A 26,029-nucleotide genomic window follows, 5' to 3' on the forward strand; every position below is an offset into this window, starting at 1 on the left:
TCAGATGTGATCATTAAGCTTTAGAGTGGTAATCCTGTTTTATGTGCCACTGGAGAATTGAAAAAAGGCAAGTACTGAGGTTTTAGGTTTTAAGAAATATTTTCTAAATATGAGAAAGTATCAACCATATATTCAAATACCCGTGTCCCCATCACCCAGCTTCAGACGTGGAGTATCACCAGGAGGGGTGAGGTACCCGAGGATCCTCCCAAATGTTCCCTCTTCTTCTGAATTGGGTCATTTTCCTGGGTTTTATTTATGCTTTCATATCATTCTGTCATTAACATTTAAAAATACTTTCACTAAAAGCTGCTTCTATGGAATGGAGGTTAGATTTCTGAATCTGCAATGCCTGTTGAAAAACCTTTGCAGTCGTAAATGAGTAAATACTTTGCTGTGTTTTGTTTTGTTTAATTTCTATTGGCTGAGCTAAAAAATATTTAACAGGTAGTGGGTCGGACAAGGTAACACTGGTAAAAGAGTTTTGAAAATCTCTTCTTACTTTAAAATACCAAGATGAAAAGATTTCAGGCCACAAACCCAGACAAATCCATTTGTTTTTAGCACGGTTAGGGCTGCGATTTTTTTAGGGTAGGTACAAATAGCTACAAAAATACCAATTTGCAGGTGACATGAATATAATTCAATTGCTTTTGTGATAAAAATACAACGCGGTAAAGTGGCAAACGTCTCTCCGGTCATACTGCTTTGTAGCACCATTCTGCCTTCATTTAGTGAAGGAACTAAATTCAGAAAAAATAATTGTCAGTGGTGGCTAAACACTTGAAAAGATGGTTGGCCTCTCCAGTGATGAAAGGAATGCAAATTAAAACAGCATCATCCTATTTTCACACAGATTGATGACAGTCTAATTGACAGACAGCACCCAATATTGACGAGTGAGGGGAAGCACACCCTTGTCAGCATTGGTGCGAAGGTGACCTTGCAGCTACTGTAAAAATTTTAAATGCAAATGTCATTAGTCATAGCAACTGCAGGACTAAGGAAGCAATCTTACAAATATATAGGGGTACATACTTACACACAGGTACACATTGCGTGTGTGTGTATACACACATATTCACTCTATCACTATGACAATAAACAGAATCAGAGACCACCTTAATGATATGTTTACACACCTACGTAGGGCAAAGTGATGAAGAAAGGCAAGGGAATAGTTAAAATGAAACCCTAATGTATGATTAATTACCTTCAGGGGTTTGGAAGAGGATGCATTAAAAGAGCTTCAAAGATACTGATAACATGTTTCTGAAGCTAGTGTTGGATTTAGAGGTGCACATTTTGTCATGTTTGCGATTATTTTTCTATTAATATTTAAGTACACATCTAAGTTTAAAGAACTGTTGAAGGAGGAAAAGCCTTCGCAACCAAAAATGTCTCGAAGGATAAACAACTCTCCTCTACGGCTAGGGAAGGAGGCAGCTAGAATTTTTCACATTAATGTGCATTCAAACAGTTTGCATATTTACCCCAAAGAACTTGCGCTAATCTTGTAATTGAACATAAGAGACCCAGCCCTAACGGGACTCATACTTGAATGATTAGGGAGCCATTCACTGTAGTGAGCCGATGACACTGACACCATCCAAGTTCACTGCCCTTGACTGGCGAAGTGTGCCCTTAGGAGGCGGCATGGGAAGTCCCTTCGTAAAAGCGATTGAGAAAAAAAAAAAATCTGCATTTCCTAAAAGGGCCAGGGGAGCTAATCAGAGCATTTTCTTTTTAAGCTTAAAATTATTTTTTATGTTCAAAAGAGATACATTGCAACAGAAGCCTATTTTGCCACTGTTTCTTTCAAAGACTCCGTTGAATGCCTTTGTGTGTAGGAGGTCTCCCTCACGTATCCAGGTGGGCTCCTTCACATCTCTCCACCAGTAACTATCAAGCATCTTGAGAATACGGACATTTTGTACTATTCTCCAGCCTCCTCCTCTCCCACCCTACCTCCTACCATGTGCACACCCAGGACAACGTCCTGCTCATAGCATGTGCTCGGTTAATATCTGTTGGATGAAGACATGACCTCATCCAAAGTTTAAGAGAGTTGAGGGGTCAAGGTGGGTACTCAGCTGCTCTGTATATTCAAGAAGTAAGCACGCTTAAGTGACACAAACCTTAGCCCCTCAAGGATGATGCCAAAAGAGGAGGAGAGTTTAGGACAGTAAGATCCTGGAGACTTAATGAGCAGGGACGGACCAGCCACACACTGAAGCAGAAGCAGCACAGTTGCTTTTATATATTGTGACATACTTAAGCTTGGTTTTATATATTGTGATAAAGGCAGGAATTGGCTTTTAGTATGTGATTTAATCTTAGGAGACTTAATCTTCTTGGGAGATGCCTCAGGGCATGCCGGGTCTGGGCACCTGTAGTAGACACTGTTGATGGCTTTCCCAATAGACATTTCTCTTTTTCTGGACAACAGAACCTTGACTTTGGCCCTACGGGATAATGTGCCCAGCCCTGGGGGGAGAAATTATACTTTGTTTAAACAAGTGCTTTTCAAACTTTAATGTGCATACAAATAAACTAGGGATCCGGATAAATTAGAGATCCTTATCTCGGAGGCTGAGACTGAAGTTCCCGAGTGACGCTGATGCCAGTGGTTCACAGACCACATTTTAAGTGGCGAGGTTCTAATCCAGTGATTCTCAACTATGGACTCTCAACAATCAAACAGTGATTCAAACAGTGATTCTCAACTATGACAGCTCAACAATCAAACAGTGATTCTCAACTACGATATCTCAATAATCAAACAAGAAAACATGGTACACATATACAATGCAACAATACTCTGCCATAAAAAAGGATAAAATAATGCCATTTGCAGCAACATGGATGGACCTGAAGACTGTCATTCTAAGTGAAGTGGGCCGGAAAGAGAAAGAAAAATACATATGCCATATGAAGAATCTAAGAAATAATAACAATAATAAGGACACAAATGAACTAATTATTATTTTGATTTCTTGAATATGTGCAAGCAATGTGACTGTCCTTTATGATTGCATTACCACATTCTGTTGATTCTTATTTTGTAGTTGGCTTTATTCCTTTGATAACTGTGTAAGTTTAAAGAGCTAAAGATCTAATCTGTTCTTAGAAACAATAATTAGTACATATATGAATACTAAAAAAATGTGCAGTATACTGTTTACATGTATTTACATGCAATATAATGTGTATGTGCAGTCGAACTACAATAATTCTACATAATAAAACTGGGGGAAAAAGAAAATTAGGGATAACACTTTATATAAAGTAGAACCATGTAATATTAAAACAAAAGTAACAGTGATTCTCAAGTATATCTCAACAAACAGTGATTCAATCAAACAGTGATTCTCAACTATGATATCTTACAGTCACATGGGTAAGTTCTGCTTTCATTGTTTGGAAGTTAAGCTTGGGATTAGTTTAAAAAAAAAAAAAGATCCACAGGTGATTTAAATGTGCGAGGTTTAGACTAATATTGGGAAGTCTATTTGCTTTTGCCTCTTATTAGTTTCAAGTTGAGCATAAAAAGCAGTTCTGGTCAATGAGATAAAGGGAAAGTCTAAGAAAGGAATTCTGGGGCAGATTCTTCTCCTTGACAAAACCGCAAACCACCCCCTCATTCTTGAGGTACTGTTATATTAAATGAAGCACTTGGAGTTGTGGGTATCAATCATCTCATACCTGGGAAGGGATTCACCACAGCACGCCGAGCGCAGCAGAGACGAAAAGAAAGAGCTCACTTACGTCTCGGGTGTTGCTGACCAACTGTGGCACCAATCGGGGACACATCTGTCATTCTGGCTGCTACCGTGAGCAACAAGCCATCCAGGGCTCAGGGACTTAAATCACCAGCCGTTGTGCTACGCTTACAGGAATGTGGACACGCTGAGAGCGCTCCCTCTCTGCTCTCTCAGGTCTGTGGCTTTAGATGGGAAGACCTTCCACAAATACCAGGGAGTGGCTCAGACAGTAATGGAAGAAACCTGGAGGCCTCTTCGCCCATATCGGGCGTGTGGGCTGAGAAGACCCGGGAACTGAGCTCAGCTGAGACCACTGACCTACACGTGCCTCTCCAGGGGCCGTGGGTCTCCTCACAGCACGGTGATTCAGTTTAGACAGCGAGTGCCCCGGGAGAGAGCCTTCAGAAACCAAGCTTTTCAAGAGAGCCAGTTAAGAGCTGCGTGGCCTTTTCCTTCCCAGCTGAGCAGATCTCTCTGGGCTGAAGGGGGAGAGAGGACCCACAAGTCACGTAGCATCACCTTCACCACGTTCTGTCGGGCAGACACGAGCCCCAAAGGCCAGATTCAGGAAGAGCGCGTTGAGACCCCACGTCTTGGTGAGAAAGCTCTGTGTCACACGGCGTAAAGGCGTGTGGGATGGACACGTTATTGCAGCCATATGGGCAGACAGAAATGGATATCTCTGCGTCCAGACAGATAATCACTGCCGGTTGGAATATTCTGTTATCCTAACTGATAAAGTGCCTTACCCCAACCTCAATGATGGTAACCATGCCATTATTATCTGTTTCGTGTATTTAGTCTTTAGGAGATGGTATGAGCGTAGGGAGACTGACAGCCTTAGGAGGGCTGTAAGTGAAAGAGACACAGGTCTTAGAGACAGGCCATCTCTTGGCCTTGAGAGCAGCTGGGCAAGGTCTGGGGCTGAGTCCTGAGCTGTGAGCAGCCACTATCCCGGTGGAAAGATGTGAGAAAAAAAAGAAGTTTGGGAAAAATGACCATTGAGTAGTGTGTTCTTCAAACTCTGTTCATGTGTCCCTAGAAGAATTTGGAAAAATTACATCCCTCTTTCCCACTTTTGAGTTCTCTACAAGTTTCACCGTGAGTTTAAATAATTGCAGGGATGTAAGTTTCAGGCCATGATACCCTGCCCTCCTCTCTCAGCACAGAGATGCCTGCACGGCCGGGAAGGATTGGAAGCCCCGCTGGCTTATGGTGCCTGATTTGTCATTACGTGAGGCGCCTCCTTTGTTGGAGCCCCCCTGGGAAGGTTTTACACCCTGCAGCAATAGACCAAAGTAGGATTTATGTGCAAGGAATACGCTTTCTTCTGTAAAGGACTGTGGTAGGGAGACCATATAATGTATCTTCTAAACTTGATCATTTTTGAGAGCAAAAGGGGACCCTATTAATAACTACTCTACAAAATAAGCATAAACAGGGGAAATCAGGATACAAGGTGATTCTAGCCACTGGAATACTAGCAACTTGTGGAGCAAGTCAGTTTACGAAAGAAAATTCATGGAAGCTGAAACTCTGGTCTTGATTTCACTGAAAACTGTCCATCTTCAGTCCTCCTGGAAATGTTTCCCATAGACCCCAAAGTTTGTGCAGATCTTTTATTACGCTAGTGTCTAGCTATACCAGTTCTTAAAGTATTAGAAAAAAAAAAACTTCCAAACATGTTAGTAAATAGAATAACAGTAACTGGGATAACCAGTAAAAGGAATCAGTAATTTAAATTTCAGCGTATATATTTCAATTCAGAAACCGCAAATAAGCAAGCCCAGGACATCTCTGCGGCCTGGATGTTGGGGCAGAGAGGGAGGGAATGTGTTTCAGAGGGATGCACTGGATCTGGAAGTCACGCCACATCACTTCCACCACGTTCTATTGATTTCCAAAGTTGGTGATTCGCCTTGAAGCATAAAAGTCCTTACATGGGAGAAAGGAGACGTGCAACCTCCTCTAATGCCTTCTACAAACCTCCCAAAGAAACACCTGTCCCTGCCCCTGGGGAGAAACAGGTCCGAGTCCAGGAAGCAGCTAGTAAGGCTACCACATGCCCTGGACATAGACAGCAAACAAATGGCTCATTGTGGGACAGCGTCCCCACTGGCAGGTGTGTGAAACCCTCATTTGACAACTTGACTCCCAGTGGAAAGCAACTGTCCCTGTGCTTGGCAGACAAGTTTCTAGAGAGGCAATGTCCTGGGAATCTATGCAATGGTGAGAAGAAAGAGTCCTCTAGCAAGACAGTGCTGTGGTCTCCACCCTCTTCCTTGCAGAATTTGTTAAGAACGAGAAATCCAGCACCAGGAGGCCCACTTTTCCTCCCCTGCCTGTTTGCTCTTCTCTCTACAAAGAGAGTTGGGGCCCTAGCAGAAGCCTGCACGGTCTCCAGGCAGCCTCAAGCTCCGAGCGCACCGCTATAACTTGATCTTCTTTATCCCTTTTCTTCTTCAGCCCTTCCTGCTGCGTCTGCTTTGCTAGCGGGGTTCTACCTGGTCTCTGCCTCTGGGCTGGCACGAGCCGTCTCCTGATTAGCCCCAAGGGGACACAGAGGCTTGCCTGTGCTCCCTCACTGGGGAAAGAGAAAATAATGCCCAGCCTCCTGAGCCAACAGTGAGGATCAGACCATCACCATCTCCTTTCTCTCTCCCCCCACCTCCCCTCCTCACCTCTCCATCTGCCCAGGATCCCCCGGATGGTAAGCACGCTCCTGGTGTGGGAAGAGAAGGGGCCAAGTGGGCAGCAGAGGCAGGGATCTCGGCAGCCCACAGAATCCCTTCCCTCTGTGGTGAGCACTTTTATGATGGTCCCCAGTCACTGAAAGGCCACCCGTTCGTGGGAATTTGATGTGGTTCCCAGTGTCAAGTCACAAAGCAAACACAGGCCTCTCATTCAGCTGCTGACACGAGCATCAAGTGAGAGATCAAGATGCGATTTGGAAAGAATCAGAACAGTTTTGCACATGAAACGTATCACCAACACTATACGAGGTCAGAGACTTACCTGACGCAGCTCTAACTTCCTTAGACGATGAAAAAGACTACGGTGTATTTAATATTGCACTTATCAACTATATTAGCATACTACTTGAATATTTTGAGTATTACTGTCTGCCACTTTCTGCCCCAAGCTGAAGAGGCCACCCTAAACGTCTGGATGTGGTTTGTTCACTGGCATGATTTCTTTTACTAGTGGAACGGGTTAAATATTAGTAGCATTCTCATCACCTTGTCTTCTCATTCTCGTTTAAGATATATGTATATTGGAGTGGTAATCATCTCATTGTATAAGTGGAAAAACAGTGGGTTCAAAAAACTCAAACTTCTATCTGGGAGTGTCAATCGTTTTGAATTGGCACAGGATATCCATTTCCGCCCTCCAGCCCTCAGAGAGACGCTCTCATATTACCTCCTTCAGTGAGCAGTCTAATCAGTTTCAGGAAGCTCTGAATAATTACCCAGTGGCTCAGAATGAGCCACTGAGTCACTGGGCAGCATTACTGCGGTCGCTGAAAACTAGCCCGCCCAGGTGTTCAGCTCCCAGTCCCGGGAACTGGTACTTCATACGACAGAGGAGCTCGGCAGATGCCCTTAAGGATCTTCGGCTGGGGAGATTGTCCTGGGTTATCTGGGTGGGCCCTTAAATGGAATCACAAGTATCCTTACAAGAGAGAAGCATCTTCTCTTCTAGAGAGAGAGAAGATGAAGCAGAAACAGATTTGAAGATGCTGGGAGGCTGGCCTTAGGGATGGAAGAAGGGCCCGCAAGCCCAGGGACTTGCAAGGACTGTCGTGCTACAAGCTGGAAAAGGCAAGGAACAGATTCTCCCCTGGAGGCTTTTGAGGGAGCGCAGTCCTGCCAACATGTGATTTCAGTTCAGGGAAACCTATGTCGGGCTTCTAACCTCAGGAACTGTGAGAGAATAAATGTGTGCTATTTTAAGCCCCCAAGTTCAGGGTGACCTGCTGTGGCAGCCACAGGAAACAGATACACTGGTATACAACAGAGCTCTGAGAAAAGCCTTACCTGGTCAGGGAGAGACTTGACTGTATGCAGAGGTTTCTATGGGCTGCTAACATCAAGGTAACTGACCAGGCACTGTGGGGTGTCAGGGTTCCTCAGGAGCAGGGGAATGGAAGCAAGAGGGAGCCCTCTGAATCACATCTAATGACCCCACAAACATCACATTGGCTGACCCCCTAGTAACCCCAGGAAACTAAAGAGCTGGAAATCTTCAATCCAACCAGTAACTTGGGGGGAAAAACAGAGGCCAGAATCTCACCAGGCAGGCAGAACATTTATAGCTTCATTAAAGGCTCCTGAATTATATGACTCAAGAAAATCACTGGCAACCTATTCAGACAAGAATTCCGTTTCTGTGGTTTGAACCACAAGACCTCCGTGGATCTTATAATGCACAGTGACTCCCACAGTTTTGGAGACCAAAATCTTTCTCTAGTATTTTTGGCTTGCCGGAGGGACCCAAGCAAAAGTTCTAAGAGAGTCAATATTTTTGTATGTTGTCATCATGACCCAGCTCTCCAAGTCTCCCCAGACCAAACCTCTGGTTTGCTAAGAGATTATATCATCCTTTTTGTATGGCAGTAGGAGAGGTAAATGGTCAGTGATCCTGGAGTCAAGAGTTAAATGCCATTGGATCAGGCATGGGAGAAACTGTGAGAGAAAATTTTAAACATTGAAATAATGGGAGAGTGTCAAGTAGAGTGATTCTTGGAGTATCCTTGAAATCAGAAGTGCAGCCCACATGGCTGTGTTTCAAGTCCTTTCTAATTTTCTGCTTCTACTTTCCACCCTTGACTCACTTTACTCTCAGTGGTGTCACAAAAGGAAGTATCAGTGTCTGGGTTTTAAAGCACACACCCCCAACAAAATGGCCAGACATCCTGTAATTATCCCTGAGGTTTTTCCAGACAGAATAGCGCATATTCTCTATTCCAACCCCCAGACCTAAAATCAAATATCTTATAAATATAAATACTTCTCGAAGGAGTAACCTGCACATTTAAATTACAAGACACAAAGAGTTCTCTCTGAGGTACAATCATGTAAATGTTCTCAACACGAAAATAAAAGACACAGGATGCAATGGCAAGGAACATAATACATAGAACACAATGGACAAGAATGCTGGCTGGAGACTAGGAGGCCAGTGTTCGAATCCCACGCCCACTACTAGCTGTGTAACTCTGGGCAAAATGTTTATTTTTCTGAGCTTTATTTCACCAATCTTTAAAATGGTGATAATAATAATAATACCTACCTCCTAAGGCTATTTTGAAGAGATATACGTATATAATACACGTAAAGGTGTACAGGACTTGAGAAACATTAAGTGCTCGGTCAGTGTCAGCTACTTATAGACGGCCTTGAGACCAATAAGAATAGGAATTGAGACATTTCATTAAATTATCATTTGTTGTCATCTGGCCTGACGTCATGACTGAAGGGGAAAAGCTAATGAGACATTTTCAGTATGGAACTAGTTACTAAAAATAAATTACATAAAATATGTGCAACTTGTCTTTTATTATTATGGATACAAGTTGCATGCATTTTGAACATCAAACAGATCAAAGGCTGTATAAGAAAGGAATCATCCTCCTACTGCAGAACGTCAACCTCATTCTGCAGAAGTAACCCCACGCACACGCGCAGAGGCAGGTGTGCATTTAGGTGTATATGTAATATTATTACCATTTGGCTCCCTAATTTGCTTCTTGTTACTCTACCGGAAATTCTTCACCCAGCAGCCAGAGTAAGTCCCCAGATAATCCATCATTTAGTCTTCTTGCTTAAAACACTCCAGTGGCTTCCCATTGTATTTAAATACAAATTCCTTCCCCTGGATTACAAAGTGCTGCACACCCTGGCCTCTGCCTACTTCTCTGACCTTACCTCCCTCTGTCCTTCCAAGACCCAGATCCAGACAAACTGGTCGTCTCTCTGGATGGAGAACATTCCAGTTCAATCCTGCTTCAGTTTCCTCACTCTGTTTCCTCTGCTGCTCTTCCTTCTGATCTCTGCCTAGTCATAGCTCTTATTTTATTCAGATCTCAGATGAAACCTGGCCTCTTAGTGAGGACTTGGCTGACCAGACAACTCAAGTAGCCACCTTCTCATTACCCAGTTTTGTGTTTGTATTTTTAGCAGTCAACAGATGTCTTACTAATCAACATTCATCATGTTTTCTCCCCAAGTGTTCAAGTGTAATTTACAACAACAAAAATCTTACTGTATAAGAAGTGGATTAAGACACAGAAAACAACAGCAGAAACAGATACCCTGTTCTAAAAGGTTCTCAAGTCCCATGAGTTTATTTCTCCCCACTAAACGTTTTTTCCTCTTGCCCTTTGAGTCATCTACACAACCTGAGTTCTGTGTAGCAGCAACTGGAAAATACCCTACTAATGAATTTATATCACTTGTTGACATCAGTTTAACCATATCAACAGGGCCAGTGACGAAAGTGAGAGGCTCCATTGCCTCTTCTGTGCCACTTTGAAAATTACCCTATCCCTGTGCAAGAGCTACCAACTAAATTCATAAGCAACAGCCAGGAGGAAGCCATAAAATAAAACCAGAGACACACATACATTCAGCCTCCTCACCACACCATTCAGAAAGTTCTGGCAGCCTACTACAGCTAGAAATGACTTCAGATAAAACATCAATTTTCAGCTAAGATCATCCAAGCATGTCATTGAAACACGTAAGACATTCTCCATTGCTCATCTCTCTTGCTCAAGAGCTAGCATATTCGTGCTTTAAGAAGCATTATAACATTGGAAAAATTGCCCAGTCAACAGAGAGATACCATCTCTAGACTCAGAATGTGCCTGAGTAAAGTATCCAATTGACTAAATACAGAAAAATGAGGTACTTACAGCAGGGTGTCCCGTACAGTAGGTATAGCTGGCATGGGACTGATAGTGCAAACTTGCTCTTGGAAAGGAGTATGTATTCCAGGCTGGTTGGCTGCCATTCCACTGGGAGCTGAAGCCAGGGCTCATGGTCACTCGCGACTTACTAGGGTGATAGGCTCTCCCTGTGGAGCTAGACTATCAAGAAGAAAGAAATGCAATGTAAAGACAGCTCTGTAGAAAACCCAAGTCAGCTGTAAATGGTAGCCTGCATCCTCATGTATGATCAGGACCCAGGACTTGGCTGGTTAAAAGAAAGGGCTGATTTCTTACGAGGAGGCACAAAATATGGTTCTGATTAGGATAGAAGTGTTTTCTCACTGTTAGAATTTTGACTGGATCCCAAAGCACAAAGTCTCATTGAAATGTATCTTACTGAAAACAATTTGTTTTTTTTTTTTCTAATTGTAACAGATCACATCGTCCTTCAGAAAGAAGATACACTTTAGTGGTGATATTTTCAATTACCTAAATATCCTTTCATCGTAAGGTTCACCTTTGAAATTCAGCATTAGGTTTATCTGAATGCAGTAAACAAGTATCTTAGTTTACAAGGGTTGGATCGAGGCACCGATTGGTTCCTGACTCTAAATAGTCTCCAGATTCCAAGATTCCAAATTTTATTGCTCTCTTCCAGGAGACATCAGCAGAAGTCTTGACATGTTCCCACATGTCACCATTCCACTACCTAACGACAGCAAAAGGATGAAGGATTTGAAATCATCATTTACCCCCAACTGGCCCAATGTAATTAAAACTAGAGGAACAGGAAAATATCAATCAATTTGCCAAATGTTAAATATATCTAGTTGTTCATAATTGTAAACAGGGTAGAATGAACTGAAAACAAAACTCACTTGTATCTTCTGTCCTTCTTTGCCCCCAGACGGCCATGGCATATAAGGCATATAATGGTTTCTTTTCAGAGAACACTTTCTATCATCAAATTGCAATAGCTACTTACCCAAGTAGCTCAGTAACTTTCACAATAAATTCTATTTATAAATCTATGGGCGCATGCCAACTCAATCACTGGGAAATGTGCTAATCTCATTGCCATTATATTCAGGAAACCTAGTGGGGAAGAAACTTTTATCCAAGATTGTATTTCCCCATTGGGCTGCATTCTTATGCCATGAGATACTTAGAGGACTGACTTTTCTAAAGACAGTTTCTTGGGCATTTAAAATAACCAAGAGAAAGTAAAAACCTCAGCAATCCAAAGGCACGAGTCAGAACTGTTTCTCTCACAACAGCCTCAAATTATTTGGCAAGGGAAAGGAACATTTAATTCAGTGATTTACTTATAAACAATTTAAAATATTTAAACTAAAAGTTGGAGAACCAATTAACCTTGTTAAGGTGGACAAATTTATGTGACTGTCTGTCTCCACGCTCATCACCATCATTGCCCTGAGCACGTGTGCTACAAGGGTTCAACATTCAGTGAGAGGCATGGGAGCAGCAGGGCAAAGCCAGAGACCATTACTGCACACCTCCTAGAACACACCTGTGCTGGAGCAGCAGCGGTGGGCTTCTGAAACATTAGGATATTTGTGCCTGGTTCTAAGTACAGAAGCTCTGTATTTATACACATAAAAAAAATTCCCTGTTTTTTTTTACCACATGTACAGTCACTTCAAAGACTAATAGAACCCACCCACAAAACTACCTTTGGCCCTGAAAGCATCTTGGTTTCTGCCCTGCTTCTATGATCATTAAAAGTCATCACTCTCACTAGCTCAGTTGATTCTACAGCTAGCTCCTTCAAGACCAGACATGTTTAGGTATTTTATCTGTTTTCACGTTTAGATTAGCTCAGGCAGTTTTAAGTTCTTGGAGAAGCAGGCAGTGTATGCATAAGGAAGCTTGTAAAAAGCCTCACCTCGTAGTTTAATTACGTCCCCAAGCAGCATCAGTCTCCACTCAGGGGTTTCATTCATGAGGCCCTCCCGCCTGCACAGCCCTTTCTCTCCTCCTTCTACAAAGCTCGTGGCCATGTTACACCTGTGCTTGGTGCCATTCCTGATGCCTGTGGCTTTTGCTGACCCCTGGACTTCCTGCTCTCACACAGCTCTCACACCGTGGTTCCAACACGGCAGCACGTGATCACGTGGTTTTGTATTGTTCCATGTAAATTTCAGCTCCCCAACTGGCTGAGAGCCTCATATGTTCAAGCCCATATGTTGCCTTATCTATGGCTCCGAAGAGCGTTCCCTCTGCTTGGAGCCTCTAACAGCTTGACCTGTGAAGCCTCTAACCATGTTCATCCCCTCATCACTGCCTTCATTTTCTCCTTGATTCCACGTCCCTCTTGGCTGGACCTTCTTGTCTCACACCCTTGCTTCCTTTCTCGTTGCCCTAAATGAGGTCTTGCCAGGGCAGAATCCTCCTTTGTGATCACACACCTGGTCAAAGCTTTCAGTACTCCTTCTAAAAACGATGATTCTCAGATACAGCTTAACAATGCCAACTCTCCCCTAAATTCCACTCCCAGATCTTAAAATATCTGCTGGATAGAGAGGTTATGATTAATCTACTAATTGCCACCAAGGGAACCAAAGCTGAAATTATTGTGTATAAAATCAAATGAATTAACTGTTTTACTCTAAATGTTACCTTTTCTAATTTCTTTATTCTGTTAATGCTCATTCTGGCAGTATCTTGAAACTAACTGCCTTGAAGCCTTAGAACAACTCGGACTCACTGATCTGTTCTCCAACTTACATTATCAGTATCACCAAATTTTATTGAATTTTTCAGTAATTCTTGAATTAATGCTGCCCTTCCCATTGCCATTAGCACGGTGCATTTTTAAGGTTTTACCGGTTTATATTAGAGACACTAAAACTACATCAAGAACCTCTTACCTTAAGTCTTGACTGACTCCCCACAATGACACTAGATTATTTTTTTCTAGAAACTTGCTTTACTATGTTACTCCCTGCTGAAAAAAAATGCTCAATGGCTTTCCACGGTGCATGAGACAAGGTCCAAACTTCCTAGTCTTTCATTTGAGATTCTAATGCGATCCTAACCAACAATGCAAGCCTTCTTCCCTTACAGAGAAAGTAACCTCAAGCTCCAGATTTTTGTAACTCCAAATATGATTTGTATGACCATGCTGTTGTTACAACCCACCTTCCTTCTTAGAGTGTCTTCCCTTCCTCTCAGCTCACATTTCAGTGACCCTACCAGACTACCTTTCCTGGAAAATCTATGCCAACCCTCAGTCACCCGTCTATAGGGACTTTTGTTTCTAATAGGCACCAACATTACTGATCTTCTGCCATATTCATCTGGCCCTTTCATTTGCGTGGCTACCCAGGAAGTCAAGGTCATAGCTTCATCAAGTCTCATCACATCTCTTAGTCTTACACACGGTTCTTATGTCCCAAGATGCCTCTTTGGGGATATGTGCCTCAGTTGTGCTTCCCCAGAAGAGGATGGCAATGCAAGAACTTGAGTGCAAGTGGTTAATTTTTGACGTGATCAGAAAGAAAATCAGAAAGAGAATGAGAGATGTGACAGAAAAAGGAGGAGCCAAGAAGTCTGCATCATTAAAGAAGTCATTACTGTAGAGAATTAAGGCTCAATTCCACCAAGGGGCCCTGGGAGACAGTAAAACATGCTTCAGAGTTACTCAAAGTGCCAAGAAGCTGGTGCATTTAGCCTCCAGTTCCCATTCATCATTGCCTGACAGCTGCTCCTGGAAACATTAATTCCCCGGCATTTCTGGCCTGCCCTACACATAGGCCAAAAGAAAGTTCTCACATATAGAGCTCCAGGACATTGTTGACATGCTCTGGGAAAGTAAGCGCCAAGAAAGCATGGACAAGTCACGCACAGCGTCTGCCGCTACGTGGAGGGCTCCCTGACTGTCTCCGCATCCACCAGGGAACCCCAGACACTCACACTTTCCCTCTGAGTAACAGAGCAGGACCTCAAAAATACTGGTCCAACTGGCTTGACTAAGCTGCCATTAAGGGCCTGAAAGGACAGTGCACAATAATAGATATGGGGACAGCGGGTGAGCATGGGGAAAGGTGCTCACAATCATTAGCCATCAGAAAAATGTGAAAATAAAGCTACGTTAAGGTACTAGTCCATACCCCCTAGAATGGCTGAAACTAACAGGAATGAAACTGACACAACAGACTCTAAATGTCAGTGAGGTTTTGGATGACTGGGGCTTCCATAAGTTGTCAGTGGCGGGGTAAAAGGACATAGCTACTGCATGGTAGTTTCTTATAAAATGAAACATACTTCTATTTAAGGCCGAGCAATTCTACACCCAGCTGTTTACTCCAAAGAAAAGATTTTTACACAAAGTTGCTTTTATAAGAGTGACCAGTGGCAGCTGCATTTGAAATAGCCTCCAAATGGAATTTACTCAAGTCTATCAACAGCAAGTGGATTCTGAAAAAAAGGGGGAGTATATTCATATAATAGATAATACTTCCGAGGGATTAAAAAAGGACAAAATTGTGATACACACAAGTACATGGATGAATCTCAAGAACATGTCAAAGAAAAGATGAAAAATGGAAGAAAAGTACATGTGATTTCATGTATGTGAAGTCCAAGTTAAGGAAAACATATGCAGCAACAGAAATAAGAGTGGATGCTTGGGGATTAGAGAAGAATTGATAAGAAAGGGCACTAAGGTAATTTTCCAGGGTGATGGAAACGCTTGCCGTCTTGTTTTAGAAGGTCATCACATGAACACATGTATTTGCCAAAACTCACCCAGTAGAACCCTTGAGATCTGTGTATTTGATTATCTCTCATTTAGATCTCAATAAAAAAAAAAATACATGGCCATTGAAAAAGGCTGGTTCTGAATTTTCCATGGTAATGGAGGATAGAGATGGCTCAGAAAATTGAATCACAACGATCCCCAAATCCTAATTTTCTATACCCCATAATTGGCTAATCTGAGTCCTGCTAGCTTTTCCCTCCTTGGCATGCCCTCTGAGAGCAATGCCAGGGAACATCTCACAGCCAAAAGGCAGGCAGCCAGAGAGAAGAGCAAAGAGTCTGGACAAAGAGACTCTGACTAACCAAGAGCTGGCAGCAGCATCTGGTGTCTGCCGACAGATCAGGGGGCAGGGCACAGCACAAAAGCAGGGCCCTCTTACACGCTTCCAGAAAGTGCAATGCTCCAGGGAACACTTGCTGTTCTATCTACTCCATCCGCACCAGCAAATAAAAGGAAGAAAAAGAAAGGGGCAGAAGGAGGCTGCACTAGGAAAACAATGTAATGAGGAAGAACAGAATAAGCGACACTGTAAGATTTAGAGACACAACTGAATGAGTGCTCCGGGGAGATAGTAAGACATGACACGCACGTGCAATTTGCCACCCATCAGACACGCTCTAAGTGTCTCATGCTCACACTGCGATTGCTCATGCATTACTCATGACAACATTTGGAGGTAGTTCCTATTATTATCTGCATTTTATAGGTGAGGAAACAGGCAGAAAGAAACGAGGTAACTTGAAAATGTAGGGTAACAGAACTAGGAAGGAGCTGAGAGTCAAATCCATACAAGGGACAGCATAATCCACATTCTCAACAGCCCTGTTTTTCCACTGTCTTTGGATCTTCTCTAAAATAGATTCTAAGGCAAGGATTGGTTGGTTGTTTGTTTGAGGGGTGGGGGAGGGTAGTTACAAAAATCAAGAGGGAAGAAAATGTGAGACTGGGTCAGAAAATGAGAAAAAAAAAGTCTGCATAAGTGTGTATATATGCTCTAAAGTAAAAAGCACTGGATTCTGCTGAGACCTCTGAAAAAGGTTCAAAATGCCACTGAGAAATTATCCACTGAATGATGAGGGGCTGGAGTATTTGTGGACTGGCCTCTGTCCCCTACTGGGTAAGAGCTGCCCTCTAGGGAACACAGCACTTCCAAGCTGTGTTTGGGCGTGGGAGAGCGAGCTCTGTCGGCATCAGAGAAGGGCCTGGGCAGAAAGTGGAGAGACACGCAGGTAAACTCAGGTAAGATGCTGTCAACGCCTGATGAGTAAAACTGTCCATCACACTTGCAGCTGAAATCAGAGATGAGCCGGGGTGGGTCTGTGGGGTTTGGTCTCCCGAGGCAGCTACTACAACTACCTCTCGGAGAATAGTAAGTACAAGGGCAGGGATCATAACAGCACTGTTTAATGACACCTGCTACTATGTGTGTTATATGCACTGTCTCTCCAAATCCTGAGGACAATCCAATCACAGAGGGGTTGTTATCCACATTTTACTGATGAAGAAACCTGGACGACAGTGGTTATGCAACTTCCCTAAGGACACACAGCTAGTCAAGGGACAGAGCTATGGATTACAGGTTCAGTGAATGCAGAATTAGGGTTGGTTATATGATTAAAAACTTGTCATCTCCAAAGAACAAGGCTGAGGAATGAACCTCATACCCCAACTGAAAGAGAAATGAAGAGAGAACCACCATAAATATATGTTAATATAATTATAGAGAGACAGTCAGTGATCCAAAAGAGCATGAAACTGCTGTGCGACGCGGGCACAGCTTGCTGTTAGCAGGACTTACTGTGATGGAATAACACCATCTTGCCCTATTGGTGATATCATGACCACGTAATAGTGCACCACCGTTAACTCAAGTTCAACGGCCAGTGATGACACAATAGCCAACTCAAACTGCCCACCATGTTGTCTCCTTTAAAAGTCCCTCAGTCTCCATCAGTGAATGTGCTTCTCAGCAGGAAGGAACTGCAGGATAATTCTAGAAATACAGTCAATAAACTTACACTGAAATTATTTTCAGTATAATCCCATGGTACCCTAAAAATACTGCTAAAGTTAGTAGTCTTAAGGAGAATGTATATCCTTTGTAACAATACTATTATAATACACTGGAATATTCTATATATACCAACAGATCAGAGGGTCTTATAATAATCTTAGTATCATAGTAGTAGACACGTTTCACCAGCTTAGCAGCCCAGCTAGTCTTCCCAGTGTCCTGCTGAACACAGTATATGCCTGTATAGATATGGTTATTGCAGGTGACCTCCCAAACCTGAGTTTGATGGAACCAGCTAGTCAACTGACCCAATCTGAGTCGACCAGATGACTTCCCCTGGAAATATAAAATCACCATCCAATGATTTGTAAATCTGCACTGGGCACTTGAACTCAGAAGCAATATAAAGTAAGTACTAAGGTTTGGTTGTATGAATGTGAAAACAAACACAACCCATCTGGGCGAGGTGCGGGGAGCCCCAGTGAAAGTGAGGGGGAGGGGTGGGGGGAAAGAAAGTTTAAACAGTCATGGAGACAAGAGACAAGAGACACTCATGCTTAACGGAGGTGGGAGAAACACTTCAGTTCTGGGTGACTTTTATAGTTTTTGGCTCCAGTCGCTCCGAACACCTGGCGGCACTCCTGCTCCTGTATTCCTGATCCAGATATGAAATCCTTCTTTCCTGCTTAGGTGATCTGGAGTGGAAACTGCAATTAAATGGCCACTGACTCCACCAAGTGAAAGGAGCAGATGTGCAGGAAGAAGCAGGGCTGAGTGACCACGTGGCCCAGATGGAGAGAGAAACAAGGGCTTTCAGGTCCCCTGGAGGCCTTAGCATGTTTCACAGGAATCCCATGAACCATCCCAGGGACTCCCCCTTCACCTTCCTCGTGTGGGCAGGATTCTCTTCCCAACAACCAAATGGTTACTTCGGGGACATGGTGTCCTTTCCCTTCACCCGTCCCTTCATTTTCTCCTGTGAAAGGCCCTTATTGTTCTTCTTTGGCTGTTTAAGTCAGTATTTCCAGTTGACATTAGGTATTCAGTGACCCTTCCCTGGAGATTTTAAAGCTGTTTTGGCTCTAAAGCAAGAACCATGTGAGTAAAGATGAAAAGTGTGAATCAAACATTACACAGAAGGATGACATCGTGGGTCAAGCAGCTAGTGTAAAAACACTGCAAGGTACATGTGAGAAAGGCCAAGCAGCAGACGGTTCAAGATTGGTTTAGAAATATGCCACCTATAGACAGCATTTATAGGTGGAAACTAAAACAATGACACAAATGAACTTATTTACAAAACAGAGACAGACTCAAAGATACAGAAAAAATATTATGGTTACCAGTGGGGAAAGGAGGGAAGGGATAAATTGAGAGTTCCAGATTAGCAGATATACACTACTATACATAAAACAGATAAACAACAAGGTCCTACTGTACAGCACAGGGAACTGTATTCAATATTTTGTAATAACCTATAATGATAAAGAATATGAAAAAGAACATATATGTGTGTGTGTGTACATATATATCAATGTATAACTGAGTCACTATGCTGTATACCAGAAATTAACAGAACATTATAAATCAACAATACTTCAATTTAAAAAAAAGAAATATACCACTTATATCTAGCTACTACTCCCAAAAGCACAGTGTTATAAAAGGCATCCATAACTCTGTTTATTGTGTCATTCTTTTTTCCCCCACTATTATTATTTTTAGCATCACATCATAAACATTGTGGTACGGGAGGATTAGAAAATGTTTACACACATGTACATACATGTGCCTATACACACGCACACACACACGTGTACGCACACCCATACTCACATTTCTCAAGTACCACAACGAGCTTCCTGGTAAGCAAATGTCAACACGGAGTTCACGGAGAGGCTAAATGACTTCCTGTGTGTGTTTATTTCCCGTACTGGCCGTGAGGAAGTCTAAAAAGAACAGTTTCTCCCCAACAGCTCTCAGCGTCTCAATAGGTTTTTCAAAGCCCTCCCCCTACCCCGTGCCCCAAGCAAAGGATCCCGCTGTGCGGTTCTAAAGGTCTCACTTACCACCAGCTGAAAACAGAGCCTGAATGGACAGTAAACCCACACCAAACCCCTCTCTGCTCCCCGTGTGGGACAAGTGGTTACTTTGTTCACTTACAAAGGCCTGAGACACAGAGACAAACTGCCCTGTGGTCTAAGAAGCTCCTTTCACATAAATCCTTTTAAGCGGATCTAAGTTATGACACTCAAAAGGAAGGAGGCTACACAAGGAACTGGGGAGAAACTTTCAAGTTCTTCTCCCACCTCCCTGCCCCGGAGGAACAGAAGACGTCTTCTCTTGTCTGACGTCCTGGCTTTTGTAACATTCCTCAAAGATGAGTCTCTTGCTCCGACTCCACAGATTGACTTCTCTGAGGAAAAATCAGGCTTTGGGGGGTTGTGTGGTTGTTCCTGGGGCTCCCCTGACACGGGGACTGTCTTTATTTTCCCAACACTGTTTTGTTCTTGACTTGTAAATATAAATTATCTGAGTGAGCTTTACTCATCAGACGCCCTTTTGAGAAAATCATCATAAAACGTGGTGCTCTCTGGTGCTTCATTCCACCGTTAATGTCGGGCTTCAGAACTTCAAAGGGTGGAATCTGACAGAAGGTTCTGTGTGCTCTGTGGTCATGCTGTCAGGCCCTTGCCAGCCTCTGTGTGCTTTCTCAGCTTCGACTGAGGTCTGAGCCCAGACCAGCAAGGGTGCACTGGTCACTCCCTGCTCCCCCCGTGTCTGCCCCGGACCAGTAGTTCCTGGAGCCTCCCCAGCTCTGATGGACCAGCCACACTGTTCCAGGCGTTAGGAACTGCCCCTTCCTAATGAGGGAGCCTCTGTTAGGATAGTGTCGGAGATGTCCTGGCCATCACAAAGTACAGTGACTCAGTACCTTGGATATTGGGAAGAGGGCTTTTGCCATGAATGCAATGGAGAGGAAATTTCACATGCTCTCAGTTGCTTTCACATGCTTTTCTGGGAAAGGATCAGGTAAGCCAGAGCCGGGCTCTGCTCTCTCTCAGATTTCTAACTTTGGGGAAGTTGCATACCCTCAGGATGCTGGCGTGACTACGCGGTTCCTGCCAAGAGGAGAGACTGCAGGTAAAATGACTATACTTTCTTTCCTTTCTTCCCTGTGTCACCTCAGTTTTTACGTCTCCCTCCTACCTGTTGGAGTGATCACAGGACCAGGGTTGCAACCACAAGTGTGGCAAACAGGGACGATTCCTAAGCAAGAAACTGTGATTATGTAAGAGGGAAGAACAGAGCTGACTCCATATTAGATCTGGTCCTTTGGCTCTACCTCTGTGCTGTTTCCTGTGCTGAGTCCTGCTGGTTCAGCACCTTTCATAAAAGAATGTTGCCTAGAGCCTGAAATACACAGGACAGCTCATTCTCAAGGCTCTGACCTTGAAGGGTGTAACACTTTCCTATTCACATATAGATAAAAAGTTGCAGAACAGAGGATAAGATTTGTCTTGGAGGTTTACAGGGACACCATGACCTGACCCACGTGGAGGGCTGCAAGAACAGAGGAGTCTGCAGCAACCAACCACATCCCCTCCCCTTTTTAATATAAAAGAAGCCTGAATTCTGACTTGGGGAAGATGGTTTTCCAGGACATTAGTCCCCCACCTTCTTGATCTGCTGGCTTTCCAAATAAAGTTGTTACTCCTTGCTTAACACCTTATCTCCCAATTTATTGACCTGCTGTGCCGTGAGCAGAACAAGTTTGGACTCAGTAACAACTATGCCTTTAAACCTTTGTGTTAGAATTCCTAAGGGCCTGATGGGGCGGGGGGTGCCTTCACCCCACCTGGCACCACTGGGGCTGACGGTGAACACAGCAATACTGCCTGCTGGTGAAAACCACCCACGGGCTCTGCACCTGTGTGAGCTTACCCTGTCTGAACTGCGAATGGGCTTGGTAGACCAGTCGCCAGACTGGTAATGCCAGACCAGCACCATGGCTAAACCTAGTGTCCCTTCCAAAGGTGGAAACATTTTGGTATAAATAAAGAGTACAAAGAATAGTAGCTGAGGATAAAAGAATGAATGTATGATTATGTCATGAGGGAAATCCAATATTATGGTAATACTGCAAAAGAGGCCCAGAGCAAGAGGAGACGTTGTCTCTTAGTACAATGACACCAGATGTCTGAAAGTGCAAACACGTGCTTGCCGAGACCACTCCTGATTTTTGCAACCTGACAAGACCAAACGGAAGCCTGCCAACCAGAGTGGCCTCGCCCAGGGAGACAGTTTTCATGGGATGTGATGCTGGACTGCTCGAATGACTAACGACTGAGTGGGATTCTGCAACATGCCAGCATCTGCTGAGCTGTATATCATTTTGCTGTGGGGTGGTCCATGGTCAGAGACCAGGGGGTCAGCTGTGAAACAATGGAAATATATATTGGTTTCTGCCCCCTCCCCCACCATCGCCCATGCCTGTCCCTGACCCAGAGCTCTTAAATCCCCTGGAATTCCAGCAGTGTCTTTTGCCCTGATGAGGTGACTCTGGGTGGGGGCTGGTCACCGGAAAGACCAAGCCATGATGAGAAGGAGCTTTGGAGCTTTCAGCCCCATCTCTCATGCTCCGGAGAGGGGAGAGGGGCCAGAAACTGAGCTAGTGATTGGTGATGCCTGCATGGTGAAGCCTCCATCCAAATCCCAAAAGTCTGAGGTGGGTGACCAGGTGGGGGTGTGAGGAGGAGGGCTTTGCGCCCCTCCCCACACACCTCGCCCTACACCTCTCTCCTCTCTGGATGTGTATCTGTCTTTGTATCACACTCTTTTCTAATGAACTGGAAATCCAATAAGTAAACTGTTTCCTGAGTTCTGTGAGCTGCTCGAGGAGGGGGTCATGGGAACTTCTGATCTATTGGGGTTGGTCAGAAGCACAGATGACAATCTGGACTTGTGACTGGCATCTGAGGTGGGTGGCAAGGGGTGGGGAGGTGGGGAGGAGGGGCAGGCTTATAGGACTGAGCCTCCAACCTGTGGGTTCCGACACTATTTACAGGTAGACAGTGTCAGAACAGAATTAAACATAGGACACCCGGCTGGTGTCACCGGCTTGGTGTGGGAAAATCCCCCACGTATTTGGTGACCAGCAGTGTCACCAAAGCGTTAGGTAAAGTTAAACTCACAACAGAACCTACCTCATAAGATTGTCATTGGGATTAAATAATACCATAAAACATCTAATAAAGTGTCATACTCATTAGAAGTTACTAGTAATTATCACTGAATTAAAATCCCACTATTTATTTTTTTATTTTTAAAACAATACAAGCATGTAACTTTGGGGACTGAAATTTATGAAAACCTCCTTCCTTCCCTTTTCCCCCCTTTCCCTCCCTCCTTCTATCTCTCCTTTCCTCTCTCCCTTCTTTTACCTTTCCTCTCTCCCTTCTTTTACCTTTCCTCTCTTTCCTCAAAAATTAAAAAAGAAAACTCAACCTAGTAGAGGCTGAATTTCTTTATATCCAAACAACCGAGCCTAGTACTTATTTTTCTTTTCCATGCTGAGAGTCACTTTACAGCTAATCCCTGGCACAGCGCACACCCAACGAGCCCGTGCCCGCTGCAGCTCCTGTGTGAGTGGGGTGGAAGCCAGTGCCCCTGAGGACATCCCAGAGTGGCTGGGGCTGGAGTGGGCAGAGCCCCCAGAAGGAAATCAGCCTATAAAAATGACAGTAAGATAAAAGGAAACAGACTCGTACCACTCTTTCAATAGCTTAACATCAAGGGGTAAGCGAGTTTTTCAGCTTGAAAAAAAGGGATTTCAAGGCCTGACAGTGAGTGATGTTAGGGTGGAAGTGAAGCATCTTCTTGTCTCTGCAGTTGGAACCACATCCAGCTCACGGTAAGTGGTCCACCTGGACCCTCCCTCCATTCACTCATTAAACACTTATTTAATGAGGGACCATAATGGACCAGGTATTGCTTAGAGGCTGGGACTACAACAATGAAAAAGAGATTAATAGGGATTAATAATTAGTGAGGGAGACAGGCACTTGAATAAACACATAAATAGTGATTGTTTTAATGGGAAGAGACATCATAAAATGAGAATATACCTCAGAGGCCCTACCATAACATGACAGCAGTGAAGGAAGTTGCCAGATTGAAACTGGAAAAAGCGATGTTGAAATAGAATCTGCAAGATGGAGAGGAGTGTCCCAGACGAAGAGAAGATGGAGCCACTGAAGGAAGGGCCCTGACTGTGTGCCAGAGAGGGCAGCTCCCTGGGAAGTTCAGTGTGACACCATATACTCTAATAAACTCAAAATGGATTAAAGACTCAAAAGTAAGACCAGAAACCATAAAACTCCTAGAGGAAAGCGTAGGCAGAACACTCTTTGACATAAATTGCAGCAATATTTTTTGGGATCTGTCTCCTAAAGCAAAGGAAATAAAAGCAAATATAAGCAAATGGGACCTAATTAAACTTAAAAGCATTTGCACAACAAAGGAAACCATTGACAAAACAAAAAGACAACCTACTGAACAGAAGAAAGTATTTACAAATGATATAACCGATAAGGGGCTAATATCCAAAATATATAAACAGTTCGTACAACTCAACATCAAGAAAACAAATAACCTAATTAAAAAATGGGCAGAAAACCTGAATAGACATTTTTCTAAAGAAGTAATGCAGATAGCCACAGGTACATGAAAAGATGCTCAGTATCATTAATCAGCAGAGAAATGCAAATTAAAACCACAATGAGATATCACCTCACACCTGTCAGAATGACTGTCATCAAAAAGTCTACAAATAACAAATGTTGGTGAAGATGTGGAGAAAAGAGAACCCTTGTACACTGTTGGTAGGAATGTAAACTGGTGCAGCCATTGTGGAAAACAGTGTGGAGATTTCTCAAAAAACTAAAAATAGAACCACCATATGATCCAATAATTTCACTCCTGGGTATATATATCCAAAAAACCAAAAACACAAATTTGGAAAGATACATGCACCCCGATGTTCATGGCAGCACTATACACAATAGCCAAGATCAGGAAGCAACCTAAGTGTCCATCAACAGATGACTGGATAAAGAAGATGTGGTGTATACATATGTATACAATGGAATGTTACTCAGCCATAAAAAAGAACATACTTCTGCCATTTGCAACAACATAGATGGACCTAGAGAATACTATGCTTAGTGAAATAAGTCAAAGACATACAAATACAGTATGGTATCTCTTATTTGTAGAATCTTAAAAATAATACAAATGAATGTAACCTGCCAAACAGACTCACAGACGCAAAAAAAAAATCTAGTTACCAAAGGGGCTAGGAAAGGGGAGAGGGGTGAATTTAGGGTATGGGATTAAGAGACACAAACTACCCTGTATAAAACAGATAAACAAGGGTAACTGTACAGCACAGGGAAATACAGCTATTATCTCAAAATAACTTTTAATGGAGTATAATCTGTAAAAATACTTAATCACTATGCCATAACACCTGAAACTGAATACTGTAAATCAGCTATACTTCAATTAAAAAATGAACAATACGATTTTGAAGAAATTGAAGCTGAGATGTCTATGTGTCTACCATGTGGAGAACTGTGGGCTTGGCATTCAGGAAAACTCTGGGCTGGAAAACTCTGTGAAATCATCAGTAACTAAAACCATGCAGATGGACTGAGCTGAGAAGGCATAAAGCTTAAAGCCATCATCAAAGTTATTAGTATAAGCTTAAGGTGGTGAGCTAATTCAATTAAGCCCAGTATCCGAAAAAATGAATTCCCATCAGCCAAAGACATAAGGAGTAACTTATTAGTGGAAAATTCTATAAAATTACTGTTTCCATGCTGCAAAGTAGGGCAAAGTCCCAAGAGCAGTTTGCCCTTGGCATGAAGCTCTTTCTAATATTAATGCCACTCACTGAGTTCCTACTTCAAAGAACACAGACGATGGGGTAGTTTTCATTGTAAGGAAAATAATGTACTCCCCACCAGCCGTGAAAGTCATCACTGATTGAAAAGTTGGACTTGGGTGTCAGAGGATTAAGCCTGCAGGAACAAATGAATCTTAGTAAAAACTAGTAATCATCACCCAAGCTCTGTCCTACCATCCACACCACTTCAGTTGCAATGACACTCCAGTGCATCCTCTCCAAGAAGTCCTGCCAGAAGTTATGCCTCTTCAACACTTTTATGGTTTACGCTGTAGAATGTTATTGGGCATTTGTTACACACGATTTCATAAGCTAATTAAATACACCAGCCCTGTGCTAGGTCCTGCAGAAAGACCAAGCACATTCAGACAGAGCTTCACCTTAGATACACTTTCCAGCTATTTGAATACATCATTAGATACCAACTAAATATTTATTGGAAAAAAACTGCCTCTGCTAACGTCACGTTGTGAAAACGATACCAATTTTCAGACGTTCTCCCGCGACGCGAGCTCCTCTGCGAAGCCTTCCTCGGTTGGCAGCCCTTCCGCAAACATGATTGCTTTCA

General features: G+C 43.2%; 1 protein-coding gene across 1 annotated transcript in view; it reads right to left on the minus strand.

Annotated features, from left to right (window-relative positions):
* Positions 1 to 26,029, minus strand: part of LOC116657038 (formin-like protein 5) — a 463,369-nt gene that overhangs the window by 15,959 nt on the left and 421,381 nt on the right. The window contains exon 6 of the mRNA XM_032458015.1: positions 10,681 to 10,854. Within this exon, the coding sequence (XP_032313906.1) occupies positions 10,681 to 10,854 (174 nt within the window). The remainder of the gene's footprint in view (positions 1 to 10,680; positions 10,855 to 26,029) is intronic.

Source organism: Camelus ferus, chromosome 17 (assembly GCF_009834535.1).
Source record: "Camelus ferus isolate YT-003-E chromosome 17, BCGSAC_Cfer_1.0, whole genome shotgun sequence".
Lineage (NCBI taxonomy): Eukaryota > Metazoa > Chordata > Mammalia > Artiodactyla > Camelidae > Camelus > Camelus ferus.